Below are 19,148 nucleotides of genomic sequence, written 5' to 3' on the forward strand. Positions count from 1 at the left end.
CATCCCGATCCCGGCCCTGCGCCCCTGCACCCCGTCTCCTTGCAGCCCTGCCCCTGCACCCCACCCCCTCGCACCCCTTCCCCAGCACCCCTGCCCCTGCACCCTGCCCCCCATCCCCTCGCAGCCCTGCCCCTGCACCCCTTCCCCAGCACCCCTGCCCCTGCCCCCCATCCCCTCGCAGCCCTGCCCCTGCACCCCATCCCCTGCACCCCCTGCCCTTGCAGCAATCTCCCCTCGCCTCCTCACTTTGCCTGCTCCGCAGTCCCTCTGGAAGTGGTGTTGGATCCCAGTTGGCTCCGAGCCCCTCGCAGCCGCCTCCCCAGGCAGAGCTGGGTGGCTGCCTGCCCTGCGGAGTCCTGTCCTGCCTCCGGTTCCTCCTGAGGGCAAGGATAGCTGAGCTGAGCGTACAACGCAACACCTCTTCCTCTTCCTCCAGCTGTGCCTGCGCAGGGTTTCCAGCCTGGCGCGCTTTCCCTGCCCAGTTCGGCAAAGCTAAACCACACACAGCCAAGGAGCAGCCAACGCCACTGCTGCCCCGCGGGCCGGCCAGCCCAGGCGCTGCTGGGGCTGACCCAGCCACCCTGGCCATCCCCTCGGCACGAGGCCATGCGCTGAGCCGGGTCCTGGCAATGAGCTGCAGCGGCTCGCCAAAAGTTCGGGAACCAGCCCAAACTGCACACGTGCAATGCTGGAATAAAAGGAATGTGACCCATCTTCCTGATTTTTCACAAGGCAGTTGAGGGGTTATTATCCTGCCTGGGCAGGGTTGCTTTGCCCATAGGTGCCAGCCCAAGCAGATGGGGCCTCAGTGCCCAGAGCAGGCGTTTCATGCCCAGGACCTGCCCTCCGATGCAGGTGGAAACGGCAGCCGTGCAAACGGTGCCATGCAAAGGGCTCCGAGAGCTGCTGAGCGTGGGGCAGAGCCCTGGGTGGACCTGGGCAGACGGAGCCCCCGGTGCTGCTCCCTCAGAAGTTGGAGCTGGGATGCAGGAGCCCAGAGGCTGTGCCCTGGCCTCCAGGGGCCAACCCGGGTGGTGGGTGTCCTCTGGCCCTGGGCTGTTCCCTCCCCGCCGTGCGTGGCTGGGTTTTACATGCTGCAGGCAGGACGCAGTTTCCCGTATCCCCGGTGTCCTGGGCATGTTCCCTCTCTGGAAAGGACAAGCACCGTTCTGAGACATCACTTAATGCACTTAATGTAATGCATTAGTGTTTTTTTTCTTTAGCCCTGGACTCAAGCCCATGATGAGCTCAGAGGCTTCACATTGAAAACCTCTTCTGAGGTGCTCTGAGAAAATGCAGAGCAGGCGCTCATATCCAAGCAGAAAGCCCTTCTCAGGCCCCTGGAAGAGCTGGCCTTGCCTTTCCTTTGGAAATGACCCCAACGTCACTCATCCCTTCGTCTTTGCCCCTGTTTCTGGAAGAAAGATCCCCCCTGAAGGGATGTTGGTGTTGCCAGCGCTGCATCGCAATGCTGCTGGGCTCTTTCACTTCTTAACATCTCATGATTTCCGTCATTTTCTCTCTCTTCCCCCCCTGATCCTTATCTCCATCTCTCGTCCTGGAGGGGTCTCAGGGCAGGGGCTGGTGTTCGGGGTGGGGGGCTGCACTGGGCTGGACACTCCAGCTTGTCCCCCTGGGGAGATGCTGCTCCATATCCAGCCTAGGCAATTCCCCTCTCCCGCCGGATGCCATCCCTCTTTCCTTACACCCCAGCTCCTCAGCACCCAGGACCGTCCCTTGGTCCCCCAAACTCTCATCCTGATGGGCTGCAGGCAGAGCGGGGAGCCCCAGGCAGGCACCGTGTTGCTGTGTGGCAGCAGGGCTGAGAGCTGCCCCATCCCCTCTCCCGCTGTCCCAGCTCAGCCGCGTGCTGGGAATGGTGCCTCACCACCGCTCCTCGTGCACACGAAGAAGGGCGGCGGGAGTTTGCTTGGCAAGGGAAAGGGTCAGGAAAGGGCTGGGCAGGCCGTGGGGCTGCTGGATTTGGCGTTCATGGCTGTGCCCGGGTTAGCTCCCCGACAGCCCTGCAGAGCTAATGCAGGGGTTGCAATCACCCATCTCCCGGAGCATCTCCAGCTCACGGGGTGGAAAATAAAAATTCCTGTCCTTGCTATCCCGTGGGTGCTGCTGCCTTACTGGCCCTGGCACCACCACGGAGAGAGGGTGCTGCAGTGCTGCCATGCCAGGGAAGGGGACATAGTGGCACCAGCTCCCCCTGCCCCTCAGTCATCTCACAGTGCTGCCGCCACACTGGGTTTCAGCTGGCTTCTGTGCCCCCCTCCCTCCCATGAACCGAGTTCTGTCCGTTCTCTGAGCAGTCTCCCAATAGGGACAGTGAGGGATGTGCGGTGTGTTCCAGCACCCTGCACTTGGCAGGGGGCGTGAGATGGGAGGCAAAGCCGGGAGCTGTGGTGGCACAGAGATGCTCTGGGAAGCTCTGCCCTTCTCTCATAAAAGTCCTTTATTAGAACAGCAAACATGACACTTCTCTTCAGTACAGCGGCTGTATGCAGCTATCATCGCGTACAGGGGGACGACGTCTTACAATCACTGGGAGTCTAACAAGCACCATGAACATCCTAAAGAACGGGGGATAACGGCTGAGAGAGGAGCCCCGGGTGAGCCGGCCACGGGGGGCTCGTCAGGAATTCACCAAAGAGCTGCTCGGCGTTGTCCCGCAACACGGCTCTCCTGCAGCTGAGAGAAACTCCTCGGTGTAAGTCAACAAGATAGCACCCATCCAATAAATTAGGTAAACTTAATACTGGAGCAACAAGGGAACGAATGGGACCGTCCTAGAGGAGGGCACGCTGGAAGGGAATGGTCTATTTACACTTGTCTTTCTGCTGGACCGGTACTCCCATAGCATCCCACCCGAGCCCGGCTGGATGAGCTGCAGCTCTTGGGCCGGGCTGGGCACGCTGGCACCCCCCCGGCAGCGACACCGCTGCCCCCCCAGCTCCGCCAGCCACGCTGGGAGATGGCGCAGGACCGAAAAGCGAAGCGTGGGGATGTGCACATGCAGGCGCCCTTGGCACAGGAATGGGGGCTGGCGCCAGGCACGGCGCCATGACCTCCCACTCCTCTCCTGCCTCTGAATTACCGGAAAGTCAGGGTAGGGAGTGGAGGCTGACGGGAACTGCTGCCGGCAGCAGGCGCAGGCAAGGCAGTGGGCACATATTCCTGAGCGCGTGGGAGGGCTGTGGCCAGCTCTCCTTGCTCCCCATCCCCATCCTCATCCCCATCTTCATTGCCATCCCCACCCCCATTCCTCATCCCCATCCTCGGGCTCCCTGTCAGACCCTCACTGCAGAATGAATTCTCTGGTGAACAGAAGGACACTATCAGTATTTAAGGCTAGGCTTTATATGGCAACTATAAAAAAATAAACACTAATCTCCAAAGAGCCAGGCAAGGGCTCTCCGGCGTATGGCTGTGGCACGTGTGCTGGCACCGGGCTGTGGGGAGCCAGGGGAGAGCACTGCGCAGGTGCTTGGTGCCGGAACAAGGGCCTGCCGGCACCCGGAGCACCTGGGGACAGGGTGGCCACCCCCTGCCCCACCGCTGCGCCCCACAGAAACGCTTCGGGGGGACAAGGGACCGGGCCGGGTGTTTTGGTAAGGACATGGAGACTGACTGGTAATCCAGGACCCACCTCTACACATGACCAAGGGCACTCTGCAAGAAAGGCCACGGGGAAAGAAATATCCTGCAAAGTAACGGGGCTGGTGTGGGTGAAAGCTTCCCCGTGGCAGGGGTCCCTCCTCGGTCCCTCCGGCCAGCCCCACAGGAGGGGAAAGCGCTCTGACAAACGAGACGAAACCGCCTGCCCCTCCCCCCCGCCCCCCGCAAACCCCAACTGAAATCAATAAACCCAAACCTAAAAGCGGACACAGAGGAACATCTCAGGCTACCTAGGTACTTCATCAGCCAAAAAGAGCTAAACAGCGAAGCGCACACACACAGGACAGCGCAGGAGGGTGGAAAGCAGAGATGGCCACAAGCCGGGGTCTTCCTCCCCGCTTCGCCTCCCCGTCTCCGGCTGGCGGCTGAGCAGGGACCCGGCGGCTCGGCGGCCGGCCTCGTCCCACAGGAGGGAACGGGCTGGCTCCTCTCATCCCGAGAAGAGGCAGCCGGCTCCAGGAGCATCCTCATGGCATGGCCGAGCGCGAAGTGTAGAATTCAGGGACCGGCAAGCCAGTGTGCAGCGTCACCTGCAACGAGAGACATGGGGCTCAGCCACGTCCCTCGGTGGCTGGTGGGACAGCTCATGGCACGGCAGCTGGCACGTTGCCCCCAGGGAGGGCAGGAGCAGCACCCGGGGGGAAGCAGGACAGGCTGTCCTCAGAATGGTGGCTCCATCTTGCGTTTTCATGACTCGCTGGCACTGCTGGAGCCCATATGAAGCGGGACGGCTGGTCCCAGCAGTACCAAGTCCCACATCTTCCAAGCTGGCTGCAGACAAATCCAACAGTCGGCTGCCAGAGAGGTGGGACGCTACAGCAGTTGGGTCTTTCTGCAGATGGGTAATGGAGAGGCCTGAAGGACACGCGGCCACTCAGTACAGGAGACCTCTGAGAAGCCCCCGAGCTCAGCACGTGCCGCACAGCGGAGGGGACGTGGCCAGTTGCTGGAGGAAGGTCCTTGGCAGCGGGAAGCTGAGCAGCAGCAAGTGCTGGGGCAGGGCCATGCTACAGCGTGGGGGGGTGCCCAAGTGAAACCTTGCACGGTCCCTTCCAGCCCACACTACTCCACGATTCTGTGAAAACGAGAGCTAGGCGTTCGGCCTGGCATCATCTGGGGGGGGGAGTGATGCGGCAGAGACTGTGACACAGGGACAAAAGGAAAGAAATACTGGAGACCTGATGCTCACTGTGTCGAGGAAAATCCTGGTCTGTAAGGGATACAGGCAGGCTCTGCTTGGACAGCCTGCCTGGGCAAGGGGCCAGGGCACCCATGTGCTGTGCATCCATGACTCAGTTCCCTCCACAAATGCTTTCATTTAGGAGGAAAGCACAATTCCTTCTTTTATTGGAACAGCAGCATTTTCCCCTTCAGATACGGACTTAAAGAAAACTTTTGGGTTTATTAGCAGCCTTTTATCAGCGTCCCAGGGCATTTCTGTGTCAGGGGATTTAAGCTCTGCCTTGCCCAGAGAGCTGCCAGCGAGCAGAGGTGCTCCAGAAACACACTTGTCTCTTAGGGCTGTGTAAGGGACTGTGGTAGGAACGAAACCCATCACAGAGCAGGGCGTTTTTATCACACCAAATTAATGCAACAAACTCCAAAACCAGCACAAACAAGATGGGCTTCTGTACTGTTTCCTAATTAAACACGGCATGTGACACATTTGCCAGCCCTTCTCCAAGCCGGGCAGACGGCCCTGCCTGCGAGGCGCTGGGGGTGGGACACTGGCAGGGATGCTCCCAGGGTTTGGGATGGTACTGACCAACTGCAGCCCCAGTGCTGCTGCAAAACTGTCACTGCCTTGGTGACAGCACGGTACGCCCTATACCCTGACGGACAAAATAAAACCTGCCCTAATCCACCAATCCCTATCTTAGAGGCCACTTCGTGCCTCTGCCCTTGCACAGAGGTGATGCCTTGGACATCCACTGGCAGAAGACCATGCCAAAATGTTCTTCACCCTGAGGTCATCTGTTACGTGCAGCATGTCCTAGGATGTGCCTGGGCACTTGTGTAGTGTTGGAGGTGCAAGCAGTGGTAGAGTGGATCTGCCAAAGCCAGGCTGGGTGAATGTGGAAGGTTCACTGGGGGAGATGATGGCAGGGGCGTGATCAGTGAGAAAAATGAAAGATGAAAATACCGGATAGGCCCAGGGAGCCACCACTTGGTGATGTTCAGGAGAGCAGAGAGCTTGGGAGAGAGGGAGAGAAGAGGGGTTTGAAACTCCCCAGAAGAAAATAGGCTTTCAAAGGTGCCCTTCTCCCTCGTAATGCTCCTGCCTGGGTCCTGGGATGGCTGTAAGAGCTGGTGAGGCTCTTGTGGGGTGTCATCATGGAACAGAATTGTCAAACCCCATCAGCCAGGAAGGGCTGGAGAACCTGGTGCTCCAGCAGCCCCGATGGAGAAACATGGAGCAAGGAGCTGGACACAGCAGCTCTGTCTGCAGGAAGGCCTGCCCTACTTCAGAGACTCGCAGGTGGTTTAGTGTGTGAGTTTAGCTCTTTCCAAACCACCCCTCTTGCACAACAGCCCTCCCCGCCCCGCAGAGCCCCCACGCTGCTGAGCGTCAACAGGCACCGCAGCCACAGCGGCATCAGAGGGACCCTGCCAGCAAGCTCACCCGCAGGGAACGCTGCTGCGGTGCTCCACAGACCACGGGCAGCACACGTACCTGCACGTTCCTGTTGAGGCTGACCGCCGGGAAGAAGAGGCCCTCCAGGTTCTCGAAGGCGACAGGCCCTTGCTGGTCCTCATTGATGGAGAACGTCAAAGTCCTCCTGGTCAAATCCAGCAGCACTCCCACCGTGGCACCTTTTGTTATGCCACCCTCGGTTCTGCGGGGATGAGAAGATCAGATCATCTCTGTGGTTTCATGTCCCTTGTGCTCCCAGTTCAGGGTTCAGGCCATGGACCTCAAGCGCTGATGATACTAAACTTCACAGCTCACCTGGAGGCAGGCCAAGACCTGCATCCATCCCAGCCACGCTCACAGCTCCCTGGGCACCTCCTCCGCAAGCCTCCCATGGAAGTGCTCTCTGCTTCCCATCATGTCCCCAAGGGCAAGGCTGCCTACCAGAGCGGCCACAGCAACACAGCCATGGGGTAAAGCAAGTGGACCCGGGGAGCAAAGCTGCAGAGCCCACCTCAACACCTGCCCTAGCCCTTGAGGCTGCAGGAAGGTGACACCAGGCTCTGCCCAAGCTTCCAAGCCCCCCAGCTCTGCTGTCCCGTGGGGAAAGCGAGCAATAGCGTGGCACAGGGATAAAGGCAAGCACTATTTTCTTGCTGCACAAGTTGCAAGGCTTTGGGTGTTAATGAGAAAGGGGTGCCGCACAGGGGTGATGCCGTGCATGCTTGGGGGAAGTCAGCACGGGAAGAGTCACAGTAGGCAGGGAAGGAGTACTGGAGCCGGGCAGAACCTGGGAGGCAGGGACTGGCCTTCGCCTGGGGCAAGGGCACATCCTCTAATGGAGGTGGTTAGGAGTGATGTCACCCTTCCAGTGGTGCCACTGGAAAAGTCACGGGCTCTTACTTGGGCTGAGATGGGGCTGTGGTCTCTGGGAGGAAGACCTTTTTCCAAGACCACGTACCTGTTGGTGTGTGAATTGTTGTGCATGAACCAGCTCCGATTATTGTCCACGTACATGGCCCAGGCCTTGTCGTCCTTGCCCAGCATGGCATCCTTCAGGACATCAATGCGTGCCACACCGAAGGCTGGGTCAGGGTGGTTATCGTACCGATCGATTGAGAGCTCCCAGTAATGGAGCCCTTTGGAAAAGCCCGTTTTCCCCAGCACAACCCTGTCATCATAGCTGTTGCAGGTGACAGTCAGGTTGTCATTAGAAAAGATGATGTCAGCATGGGCAGAGGCAGGATCGAAAGAAAACCAAGCAACTGGAACACACAAACGACATCAGGTTAGTCTGGCGGGAGCAGAGCCGTCAGTGACCGAGCCACGCGGAGCGGACACCAAACAGCGCATGCCGCATGCAGGGCCGACACGCAGCGCGAAGGCACGGCGGGGCTCGGGCTGCTGCCCACCGGCGTGGCAGCGAGAAGCAGACAGAGAGCTGCACAGCGGAGGGGGCTGCTGGCTCATGGAGGGCACCTTCCATCACAGAAGGATGCTTTGAACTTGTGCGGCTGCAGCCTGCCAGCGTGGATGAGGCTTTACGGCCGGGACTCAGACGAGTTTTGCTTCTGCTGCTCCCCGGTGTCCATCTGTCACCGTCCCCTCCCACTGTCTGTCTGTCTCTGCTCGTGAGCCCGCAGGATCCTCACCGCTTCCTAAAATTTGGCCCTAGCAGAAACATGCAATCCCGGCCAGGTCTCCAGGCTCTAGCTAACACAACTTACTCTTAGGACTAAGGGTTACTCATGCAAGCAACAGGTTGCAGGGTCAGGCCCAGTGTGGGAAGTGGACTGAGGATTAGCAGATAAACTGCGTGTGTGCATCTGAGGACCGGCAGTCCGGGGAACCAAAAGCACATACAAAGGTCTACATCGACAGAGATGCTACGTCACACCAAGAAACCTCCCTGCGGAGCAACCGGCCACACATAAGACAACGAGCTAGCTCATGGGAAGGCTGGAAAATGCCCGAAAACCTCCACGACTTGGTACAGCTGCTGGTTTAAATGCACGGGACTCGGTTACTGCAAATCTGACAGATACAGTGTCACGTCCTTGACAAGACAGAGGCACGGGGTTTCACAAGCCACCAGCCCGGTTCCCCAGGTGGTTTTCTCCAGCGGTCACTTGAAACGTGAAGTGACACATCCACAAAACACTCTCATGCCTGCAGGAGTAAATACGGCTTGAAAAATAAAAACACTCTGGTGAGATTTATTCATTGGTTTATTGGATCGTTTCACAAGACAGCTCACATGCACGCGGGTGCCCCACTTTCACAACTCGACAGAGGTGATTCCGTACCTGCCACCATTTTTTTAATGTCAACTGTGGTTATTCCCAAGGCAAGGCATGCAGGAGAGAAAACAGCACATAAAGTTGGGTAAAGAAGGGAAGAGGAACAATTTCTGCTTGCCTGCTTCTCCAGCGAGCGCACGGACCTTTCAGCATTTTGCACAAATGTGGGGAGAGACGGAGCCAGGGTGGGCTGGGGCTGCGAGCGGGCGCAGGCTGGCTGGCATGGAGTGCGAGCTGCCCCAGGAGGGAATCCCGCCGGGCTGGGCACAGGGCTCCTTCTCCCAGGGGATGAAACGGGCCCGACCTTGCAGGCAGTTGGAAGGTGACAGGCAAACAGCTACCACCAGTGCTCGCTCCAATTAGCTGCAGAGGGGCTAATCACCTCCTTGGCATCTGGCCCACATTCAAGCGCCCTTAATGAACGGGAATACAAACTGCTTTGAGCAAGAGGATCAGTTCTTAATCACAGGGCCACTTCCAGAGCACTGACTTCAGGCTTCTCTTTAAAACCACAACGGGGAAAAACTTAAAATGCTTTTATATCATTCATCAGTCACCATTCCGCCTCCAAATTTGCCTACCGCCATGATACTCCGAGAGTGCTCTGCAATCAGGGTACACACAAGAAATGCTGCTCAGTCACTAAAGTTAAAGATTAAAAAAAAAAAAAAAGCAAAAAAGATGAGCAACACAGAGTAGATGCCAGTTAATTGTAATAAATATACTTGCCTAATTGAGAGTAAGGCGTTCCTTGTGTCTCAAAATTGCACCCTATAAAGAGATACTACATTTCACACATCACAGCTAAGAAACAACCACCTGAAAAACACTCATGAGCGTTTGACCACTAACTAAGCGCCCAGCCAGCCATGGGAGGCCTGATTCATTAAAAGCCAGAGAGCATGGAGAGGGACCACAAATATGGGTTGACCTGTGAGTTTGAGTGTGGACTGCTGGCCGTTTTGGTGAGTCTCACCTCTGGGAAGTGTGGAGCATCTGTTCTTTCATTGCCAGATCCCACCACAGCCTTCAAGAGCATCAAGTCTGATTGCTACCTGCTTGGGATGCCAAATCATTGGACTTTCCTCCAAAAAAGAGGCAGGAAATTTTTAGCCTTGGTGGAACATCTTGGCTGCTTGGTGAATATTCTCTACATTGACTCTCAGTTGAACACTTCAAAAACACTCCTTGGGACTGACGAATGAAGAGCAGCCACTGGCATGTCCAGTGGATAGGGACCACCAAGCTCTCCTGGGCTGCTGTGTGTGCTGTCTGGGCAGGAGTGGGGCAGGAGAGGGGGTCTGGGGGGCAGGTGCCTGGCCTCAGACCCCCGCTAGCACCCAAAGGGCACCAGGGACTGGACTGCAGCCAGGGACTGATCCAGGAGCTTGTCCTGATCCAGGAGCTTGTCCTTGCCAGGAGGAGAGGGCAGCATGAAGCCCCATGTTGGCACTGTATGGGAGAGCATTTATGAAGGATGTGGTATTTTAAGGAAACCCCTGTCTAGCTCTGTGACTGGTTTTCACCTCTCCTCTGGCAAGGAAACAGGCTTTTCACCCTGCTGACGTGCATGTTGGTGGGAAAGCGTCTGGCCGCAGTTGCGCTCCATGCCATGCTGCTGGTGAGTGCCAAGCAGCACCTCCTGAGGCTGTTTTAATGAATCGCGCCCCGGGCCCCTACTCAAAAAGTGGTTTTCAAGGTCTCTGCGCATCGCTGTGACACAGATTCACCTGAGTGCCAAACAGCGCAGAGATATGAGCACATTCAGGACCCTGTTTTGCCCTGCCCCACCACCCCAGGCCGTGGCTGCAGAGGTCCCTACTTGCACACACAAGGCCTGCTCACGGCCATCGCAGTGGATCTCGGTACACTGGACACAAAGTAAGAAACGTCCGTAACAAAACAGAGTCGAAGCCATTAGCGCACAGCAGTACGATGAGAAAAAAAAACCAACATAAAAAGCACAAAGAAAAGAAAGTTGCAGGGTCCCCAGTTATTCTGGCAAGGGTCATGCTGCAGCATTCCTCATTCCGGGTTATGGGATGGAAATCAAACAATCGGGGGCCCCCATTCTTCCTGGGTTTACACCAGAGGAAGCCATAAATTACTCCACTGGAGCCCACGGCATAGTGTAAATCCAGAGCGGTGGAAGAATCAGGGCCCAGGATCTTTAGCAACGGAAGATGTGCAAAGACTTGTTAGAAAACAGCTCTGAGAGATGCACTGTGCCTGCAGCTCCTTCGCCGGCTGCCCGATACTGTCACTCATTCTGCCTGCACTGCCTATGTCCCACCACAGCCCACGAGGACCGGGCAACAAGGAGGCAAGCAAAGCGCTTGTTGGTGCTGCCAGACGAGCAAGGTATCACAGGAGTGGCTTCCCCTGCTCTGCAGGAAACAAGACTTCGATACGATCACGTCTGGTTTTGCAAAAGCTGAGCCCAATGCTCAAAGCTGAGCGGACGAGAGCTCACGTCTTCAGGGTCTTAAGAAGCCAGACTGCAAGAGGTCTGTGAGCTGGCCTTAGCCAGACCTTGCTTGCATCTAGACTTGCTTCTTTCTTAAGAAGGGTCTAGATTTAATCAAGCAAACTAATTTCGCAGAATAAATCTCACAGCAGAGGCTACGTTTCCTGGTTGTATAGGGAAAGCAAACCATCGAGATGTCCCCACAGGTTTCCCCCAGGGAGGGTCTGTTCTTCTGACTGTCCCTACACACAAAATCAATGCAAACTAGAGATGGGGGATCTGCTGTGCCAGCTGGCTCTGTGAAATGGTTCAGCCATGCTGGCCCTGCCAAGCACAGCACCCATGTAAGGAGTTACTGTGCTGCTCCGTCACCCCACGACTAAAACTGCCCATGCTGGTACGTACAGATGAAAACACCACGAGAACTACGTCACCGAAACTCCCTCTGTGGCAGGAGCAGGCCACTGACAAGCAGAAGGAGTTCCCCCTGCCATCTGCATGTCATGGGAAAAACAAACACAACAGAACAAAACAAACAAATACTTTGGAGATGCCCAGAAGCACAGACCAAGAGGAAATGCCAGAGGCACTCAGCTCACCGGCTGAATTCAGGGACTGTAAAGAAGAATGCAAGCTCAGCTGGTGGGCCGAAGATCTTAGCTCAAAGTAGGATCTCCCCGGAAAGCTGGGTTGTAGATTAAGGGTGGAGGAGAAAGGACTCATTCTACGAAGCTGCGATCTTTCCAAAGGCACTGGAAAAGGGAGGGTCTGTTCTTCTGACTGTGTGTCTAAACGTAAGATCAATGCAAACTAGAGATCAGAAATCAGGTCTGCTGGACGGTGTCACTCCATCGCCCGAGACCAGAGCTCGGACCAGAGCACAGACGCTTTGGCACGCACGGACCCTGCTTTGCTGCAGCGAGCATGCGTACGGTGTGTGGAGCAGAAATGTCTGGTGCTGTGCAACCCAGCGAGACCCTTCAGGAAAGCCTTGCCTCTGACAGTATCGGCAATGAACATATTTTCATCTTCCAAAATGTTCCCATGTCATCATGACAAATTCAATATGCTTTTCTTTAAAGCGAGTCCTGCACCTCTTCACAGTAATGCACCTAAAAAAATTCACAAGTTACCATGCACACTTCCCACCGTTCTTTAATAAATTTCATACCTTTTTGTGCACAATAATTAGTGGTGTAAAAACCAGTCGGTTGGTAATGCTGACAGGCATTTTGCAGGGCTATACTAAGCTACATTACCCTAAGTACCACCAAGCACCCACCTTACTCAAAGGTTGTTCGGGATGTTGTGTTCTTGGTATCCCTTTGTACCTGTCAAAACACATCTGAGCCTTACAGTAAGAATTTAACTCATGTGATTCACAGCAAAATGTCAGAGTAGAGGGGACCTCTTGGGTCATCGGTTCCTGTTCCCCGCTAACACAAATGGTCACCTCCTGCGATGTCTACCCTAGCCTTCTCAAGGGATATGTTAACATGAAAACGTAGAATTCACCATCCTCCACACACTCAAATCAGATAAACTCCCGAACACCATATCCTCAGCTTTCCTGTCTCAGCTGTGAGTATGGATTGAGCTGGAAATCACATTAAAACACATAAAAGGAAACATTTCTTTGCACAGTGGATTGTAACTTCTGCAACTTGCTGCTGCGTGAGGCTGTGGAAGCAAAGAGCGTCAGTGGGTTCAGACACGGGTTAAATGATTGCACAACAGGTCAATAAATGGAGCTCAAGGTTAGGGAGGGATGTGCTCTCTAACATCTACCAAGAGTGAGAGGAACTCCTACCAAGAGTAGCCGCATTCATGACTCTCCCTAACCAGTATCTTATGTTCCTGTAGCTCCTTGCAGACTGTTTTCCCTTGTGTTGTTCACCCCTTTCCAAAAGCTGCCGGTTAAAAAGCCCTGGTTGCTGCGGAGGGTCACTCCATGGCTAGTAAGGGACTCAAAGTTAGGCCCCAGATGTGGAACTGGGCTTGAAAGAAAATAAAACCTTCTGGTGCTCAGCTAGGCTGGGGAAGGGCTCTCAGGCTGTCGAGCCCAAGCCCCTTTGCCACAACTTGGCCAAGTTCGGCAACCCAGGAGAGGGGACGGCAGGGCACAGGGTGTGACAAGCCAGGCATTCCTCCCTGATCCTCTGCTCCTAGGCTTGTGTCTCACCAAAGATACAAGCCAAAACCAGGCTTGCCTTGAAACTGCTGTCATGCCTAAAGCTAGAGACTCAGAGCAGCTGAGAGAAGGGGGAGTGGAGACACGGCTCCACTCCCGTGCTGGCTCTCAGTGCAAGGCTGCAGGCAGGAAGGGCAGCAGGCGCTCAGGAGGGACTGCTGAAGGCACGAAGCAGCCCAATGGAAGGGCCAAGGTGTGGGCAGTCAGAGACCCATCGAAGGGTGAGAAGGGAGCAGCAGGTTTTGGCAGGAGGGAGGCTGAACCTCTGCGCCAGCTAGGAGTTCAGATCTGGGCTTGGGGGGCAGGCAGGGACAGTCCTCTTCAGCACTGTCAAACTCTTCTTCTCCATCTCCACCTGGAGCGAGTTGGTCCTTCATCCCACCATCCAGCTTTCTGGACAGCCCATGGGAAGAAACAACACTGGAGGGAATCAGAAGCCATCTCAGAAATCCTTGTAAAGAAAAGCAGCCCAGCAGCCAGCCCACTTGCAGACTCTAATCCCACTGCAACTGGGAGGTCTCCTCCTCTGTTCTTTGCTGCTGTGCATTAGGTGCCTGTTTCAGGGAGTCTGCATCCCACCACGACCAGCAGACCAGAGCCAGGGGCTTCTGCAAAGCCTCCCAGTGGCTGCTCTTGCTGCAGCCATGAATGCACCGAGGCTGTGGGTGAAAATGGGAATGTGCCAGGAAGAAAACAGACTGGGTCCCCAAGTCAACAGGAGACTGGCCAGAGGCTGGAAGATCTGTTGGATGGGGAAAGATCAAGACAGCTGGGGCTGCCCCAGCACAGAGAGGAACAGGCTGGGGGGAGACTCAAAGCCCCCCAGGGCTGCGGACAGCCAAGCAGTGCTGCTGCTGGCCAAGCTTTCTAAGATGTCTGTGCCTTGGGACAGGGTCACCTTGCAAACTTTCTTTCGGACCGATTTCCAAGTCTGCAGCTGAACTTCATTCAAGTGCTGAAGGAACAGGTTAAGCCAGGCCCCACATTGCAGTGCCTTGGAGCCTGCAGTGACGGTCCTGGGAGGCACCGGCTAAGATGTGACAGGGCAAGATACTCCTAGGGCTGCTGTGAACAGCCTGACATCAGCTAGGGAGCTGCAGCTCAAGGTAAAGACCATTGCCTTCGGCCCTTGCTGTCATTTGGCTGTGCTGATGATGAGGAACTTCATCCCTGGGAAGCCCCAGAGGGCCCAGCATGGGGGAAGGACTCCGGGGCATGGATCTTCTCCCAGCTATGAGAGGAAACCATAGCTGGAAAGATTATAGTGGGAACCCTGCAAACTCCTGGCACCAAGCATCAGCTTTGGAGAGTGAGCTGCAATTTCCTCATCTGGAAAATGTAGTTTCCTTTGGGGTGGACAGGAGAAGATGTGCCACACCGCTGGATAGGAAGGTGCTCTGCACCTTGCTGTAGGCTTGCATGCGTGCCAACTTCCCATGTGCCATTCCTGACAGTGCTGCCTGGCTCACCTTGGCAGTTTGGCTGGGCAGGACCACAGAGACATGCCTGGGGAGGCCCAAACACAATTTTACCCTCTTCTCACCCTTTTCTCTTTAGATGCTGAGGCCCTGCAAGCCATTTCATCCCCTGCTAGCCACTACAGCCCATTTCACTGCTCACTGAAGGCAGAAGAAAGACTTCCGTTAACTTCCACAGGCTGCAGATAAGGATCTTGTGTGCTAGGACTAGCCAGCTTTTAAGTAACAGCCTCTCAGCAAAATTTATCATAACCACTTACAGCAGGACAGCCATGTTCAGAGAGATGCTCTCTTCATATCAAGCCTGTCTCTTCTTTTGTCCTCTCTTCCCACACGAATACTGCAGCAAGTTGCAGAGCATGGCTGAAGGGGAAAGCTAAGCCTACTTCAGACAAAACAGCACTTAAAGGCCTGATGCTGCTGTAAAGGCCAGAAATAAAAGCCTAACTGAGAGCTGTGATGTGTGAGGCGGCTCTATTCAATAAGCCACTTGGATATCCAGAAGCTGCACGCAGATGTAATTTATTTCATTTTCAGTCCAAAAAGCTCAGGCAGCCTCTAAGAGCAGAAAATGCTCCAGGCTCATTTGACTTTTTCTCCCTCTTCCTTTTGTGCTGGAATAATAAATGCAAAAGCCCATTCAGTGAAAACACTGAATGCAGCAAACTTTCCTCTGATGCTCAGAAGAGTGAAACTTCTGTTGGCTGGCACAGACCAAGGCACCAGCCCCAAGCACAGCCTGGCCTGCTGGGACCATGAACAGCCATTTTCTTCCAGGTTCCTTTGTATTTTGGAGCTACGCAATAGGTGAGCTTGGCTCAAAAGTGAAAACACCTATGAGAGGAAACCATAGCTGGAAAGATTATAGTGGGAACCCTGCAAACTCCTGGCTAGAACGACTTAAAGCTGAACTAGTTTTGGTTAGGAAACTGTCTCAAATGGGTCTTATGAGACACAGATGGGTTGAGAAGCCAAAGCTCCGGTTTCTCCTGCAAAAGCTGGTGAAGCTGGGTAGTGAAGTGAGTGAGAACTATTGACCTTCAGGCTTTGGGAGTGGTCCTGGCCACCCTCATGTGGGACTGGATCCAGGCTGTCCCATCTCTGGATCTCCAGAGGAAGGCTGCAGCCTCCTTGGCACTGGTGCTCAGCTTCCCAAATGCACACACAGCTCTCAGCCAGACGCGTCAAGGCCTTTGTGGGCTGTGATTTGAGTTTTCTGCCTCTTGCCTGAGAAGGTTTGTCACAGCTTTGCTCTCCTCTCTACCTCTGTCACATATGACTCCCAGTCCTCACCGACCTGTCCTGCCCATGCATCCAAACCTGGTACGTGCCCTTTCCAAATTGGAATGGTTATCTCCTGCACCTGAGCACAGGCGAGCGAGTGAAAATGCTCTGCATAGCCTTGCTCTGCTTTTGTCTTCCATTCTTTCAGCAGAAAATCCTTTTTTCTCCCTGCTCAAAGCCACCAGAGATGCCTTATGGCTCTATGGCTCTCACTCTCCTTCCACCTCACCAGCAGCCCCATGAGCTGCGTGTGTTCCCTCTGACCCCAGACTGCATCTGCCAGTAGCTGCTGAGGCTGCAGGAACGTGCTGCTGCTGTAGAGCCAGCTGCCAGCCAGGGCTGGTAATGCTGCTGGGAAACAACATCTTGACACAGCTTGGAAGACAGATTTTAGTCTGGGAGTAAGGAAAAGGGATTCCATCAAGTGTGGAAAACTACCAAGGAGGGGTTTCTTGCCTGGCAGTAAGGCTATGGGGCAGCAGATGTGCTGCTGGGGGCTCATTCCTTCTTTCACGGCTTCATCACCCACTGCTTCTGACTCCCACCTCGTTTCTTGGAGCTAGCCTTACAACTCTCCACCTGCATGTCGGAAGCAAGCCAATTTTCCACCACAGATTAAGTGTCTGGTGTGACAAATATACTTAAAGTCAGGTGGGGAAACTCTTCTGCAACCTGCAAGGGAGTGTTTAATACTCTAGCTGAGCACTTGCTGGTGCTGGAGTGATGCAGACGATGCGTAGCCGCTCTCCACCCCATGGGTCTGCAAGGACACCTGTGCAGTAATGTGGTCTCTCTGCTCTCTGTTGTGTGCTGCCAGAGGCTGAAGAAGACATGGTGTGGTTATGGCGTTGTGCGGCCATGCACAGCCCTTAAGTGTGTCTCAGGAGCAATGTTGACAGTGTTGTTTTGTTTTAAATGGAATTAATGAAAACATCTGAGTTTCCCTTTGTGTAATACAAAGCCTGCTGCAATCAAATTCTGAATACCTCTCTGCAGAATGCCTCTCACTGTACCTCCCCCCAAAACACCTTCTGCAAAGGAAAGGGGTGAGAGAGAAATTCTGCCACTGTCCAAGGCTCCTGACATAACCTTTCCCCTACCGTCAGCGCTGGCTTTCCTGCAGTGATTGCCGAGGTACTGGAGGACCAGTGGAGCGGTTCCCTGTATCGCAATGCTAAGCTTGGGTGTGCTGGGCAGGCCCCACACGTGCGTGTGAGCAGTGTCTGAGTGTGTCAGGCTGGAGCTGTTGCAATGCCTTACCCTCAGATGTCTGGAGGACCAGGGTCTTGCTGTACGGGCTGACTCCTGTTTTGTTGAAGGCTTTGACACGTGCACTGTACGTGCTGTTGAAGTGAAGCCCGTCCACCGTGCACATGGTCTCCTTGCCCACGTACACCTCCTGCAAAGCAAGAACAGTTAGTACCCAGACCACAAGAGTCCCAGGGGTGGGAGAATAGCTCATGGTGGTCGTGATGCACAGGGTTCAGCCATGCTCTGCTACCTAGGGCAGACTTATGAGCACTGGATACAGCTAAAGCAGAGCAAAATGACCCCGTGATTTGTTCCTTAACAAACTTTGGGCTGCATCAAAAGCAGTCAGGCCAGCAGGTCCAGGAAGGGGATTCTGCCCCTCTGCTCCGCTCTGGTGAGACCCCTCCTGCAGTGCTGTGTCCAGCTCTGGGGCCCCCGGCATCAGGGGGACATGGACCTGCTGGAGCGAGTCCAGAGGAGGCCACGGAGATGCTCAGAGGGCTGGAGCCCCTCTGCTGTGGAGACAGGCTGAGGGAGTTGGGGCTGTTCAGCCTGGAGAAGAGAAGGCTCCGGGGAGACCCTATAGCAGCCTTTCAATATTTAAAGGGGGCTTGTAAGAAAGACAGGGACAGACTTTTTAGCAGGGCCTGATGCGATAGGACAAGGGGCAATGGATTTAAACTAAAAGAGAGTTGATTCAGACGAGATATAAGGGAGACATTTTTTACACTGAAGGTGGTGGGACACTGGCACAGGTTGCCCAGAGAGGTGGTAGGTGCCCCATCCCTGGAAACATTCCAGGCCAGGTTGGACGGGGCTCTGAGTGACCTGGTGGAGTTGAAGATGTCCCTGCTCGCTGCAGGGGGGTTGGGCTAGAGGGCCTGTAATGGTCCCTTCCCACCCAAACTGTTCTATGATTCTATGAATACTGTGCCACAAAACCAGTTCCTGTAGGGGATGGAGATGCTATTCATATTGGTCCAAGTCATAAGGCATCAATCCCAGCCAAACTCCCACTGAATCCCAGAAGAGCTCTGCCAGAGAATGTATACAGACTGAGCCCAGGACACAGAAAAATCCTTGCAGAAAACAATTTTGCATGCTCTTGGGTGGCAGGATCAAAGTGTGCTTTGAAAGAAAACAAGGTGATCACACCAAATGGGCACTGACTCACCAGCATGTCACGCTTTTGCTGCTGTAGCCCCGCTCAGAGGAATAGAGCTGTGCAAGCAGGGACAGCGGTGAACAGGCCTACAGGCTACCAAAATCCATGGCTCACAAAACATTGACTTGTAATTAGCAGATCCATGACAAATCCCTGTTTGCTGCCCTTCGTGGTGCAGACGGAGGCTCTGCGCAGGCAGCTTGCCTGTGTAGGAAAACTTCACTGCCCTGGCTCCCACTCCAGAGCCCGCTGTGCTTCGCTGCCTGAGTGATGGGGTGCTGCTGCTTCCAGAGCCAACACTTCAATCTGACCCCTTTCCTTGCAGGTGGGTGCACATCTCCAGAGCTTATAGGGCTGCCTGCATGCTCCCCTGCACTGCAGAGCTGAGATGATGGCTTCCACCCCTCCCGATGCCCTGAGCGGGGCTAGGAGCAGCCCAAGTCACAGCAGGCCTGGAAGCAGCAGTTATTCAGTGCTCAGGGTCAAGGAGCACAATGTAGGTGTCCTAACAACCTGGGTGAGATTTGTGACGGAAAGCTAAGGAGGCCCTGATCCACCTGGGCTCCAGCACCCACAGAGGTCTCCTGCATCCAGCACCCCGCATGAGAGCACGGCTCCCACTTCACCACCCCAGGTCCACTGCAAGGAGTCCCTGTTAGGCTTGATGCCCAAAGACGGAGTCCTCTTGCCTTTGGG

General features: G+C 55.0%; 1 protein-coding gene across 12 annotated transcripts in view; it reads right to left on the bottom strand.

Moving 5' to 3' along the window:
• Nucleotides 1–2,443: 2,443 nt before the first annotated feature.
• Nucleotides 2,444–19,148, bottom strand: part of TRIM9 (tripartite motif containing 9) — a 71,284-nt gene continuing 54,579 nt past the window's right edge. For 2 of the 12 annotated variants that reach the window (XM_055790817.1, XM_055790806.1), the window contains exons 7-13: nucleotides 17,297–17,435; nucleotides 11,683–11,871; nucleotides 9,346–9,387; nucleotides 8,623–8,646; nucleotides 7,278–7,581; nucleotides 6,359–6,521; nucleotides 2,444–4,214 (exon numbers count right to left, since the gene is read on the bottom strand). In XM_055790817.1, the coding sequence (XP_055646792.1) occupies nucleotides 4,152–4,214; nucleotides 6,359–6,521; nucleotides 7,278–7,581; nucleotides 8,623–8,646; nucleotides 9,346–9,387; nucleotides 11,683–11,871; nucleotides 17,297–17,435 (924 nt within the window). In that variant the 3' untranslated portion in view covers nucleotides 2,444–4,151. Of the gene's footprint in view, nucleotides 4,215–4,792; nucleotides 5,878–6,358; nucleotides 6,522–7,277; nucleotides 7,582–8,622; nucleotides 8,647–9,345; nucleotides 9,388–11,682; nucleotides 11,872–14,564; nucleotides 17,436–19,148 lie in introns of those variants that run through there. The other 10 variants (XM_027794690.2, XM_055790858.1, XM_055790798.1 and 7 more) reach the window with 9 other exon arrangements.

Source organism: Falco peregrinus, chromosome 1 (assembly GCF_023634155.1).
Source record: "Falco peregrinus isolate bFalPer1 chromosome 1, bFalPer1.pri, whole genome shotgun sequence".
Taxonomy (NCBI): Eukaryota; Metazoa; Chordata; class Aves; order Falconiformes; family Falconidae; genus Falco; species Falco peregrinus.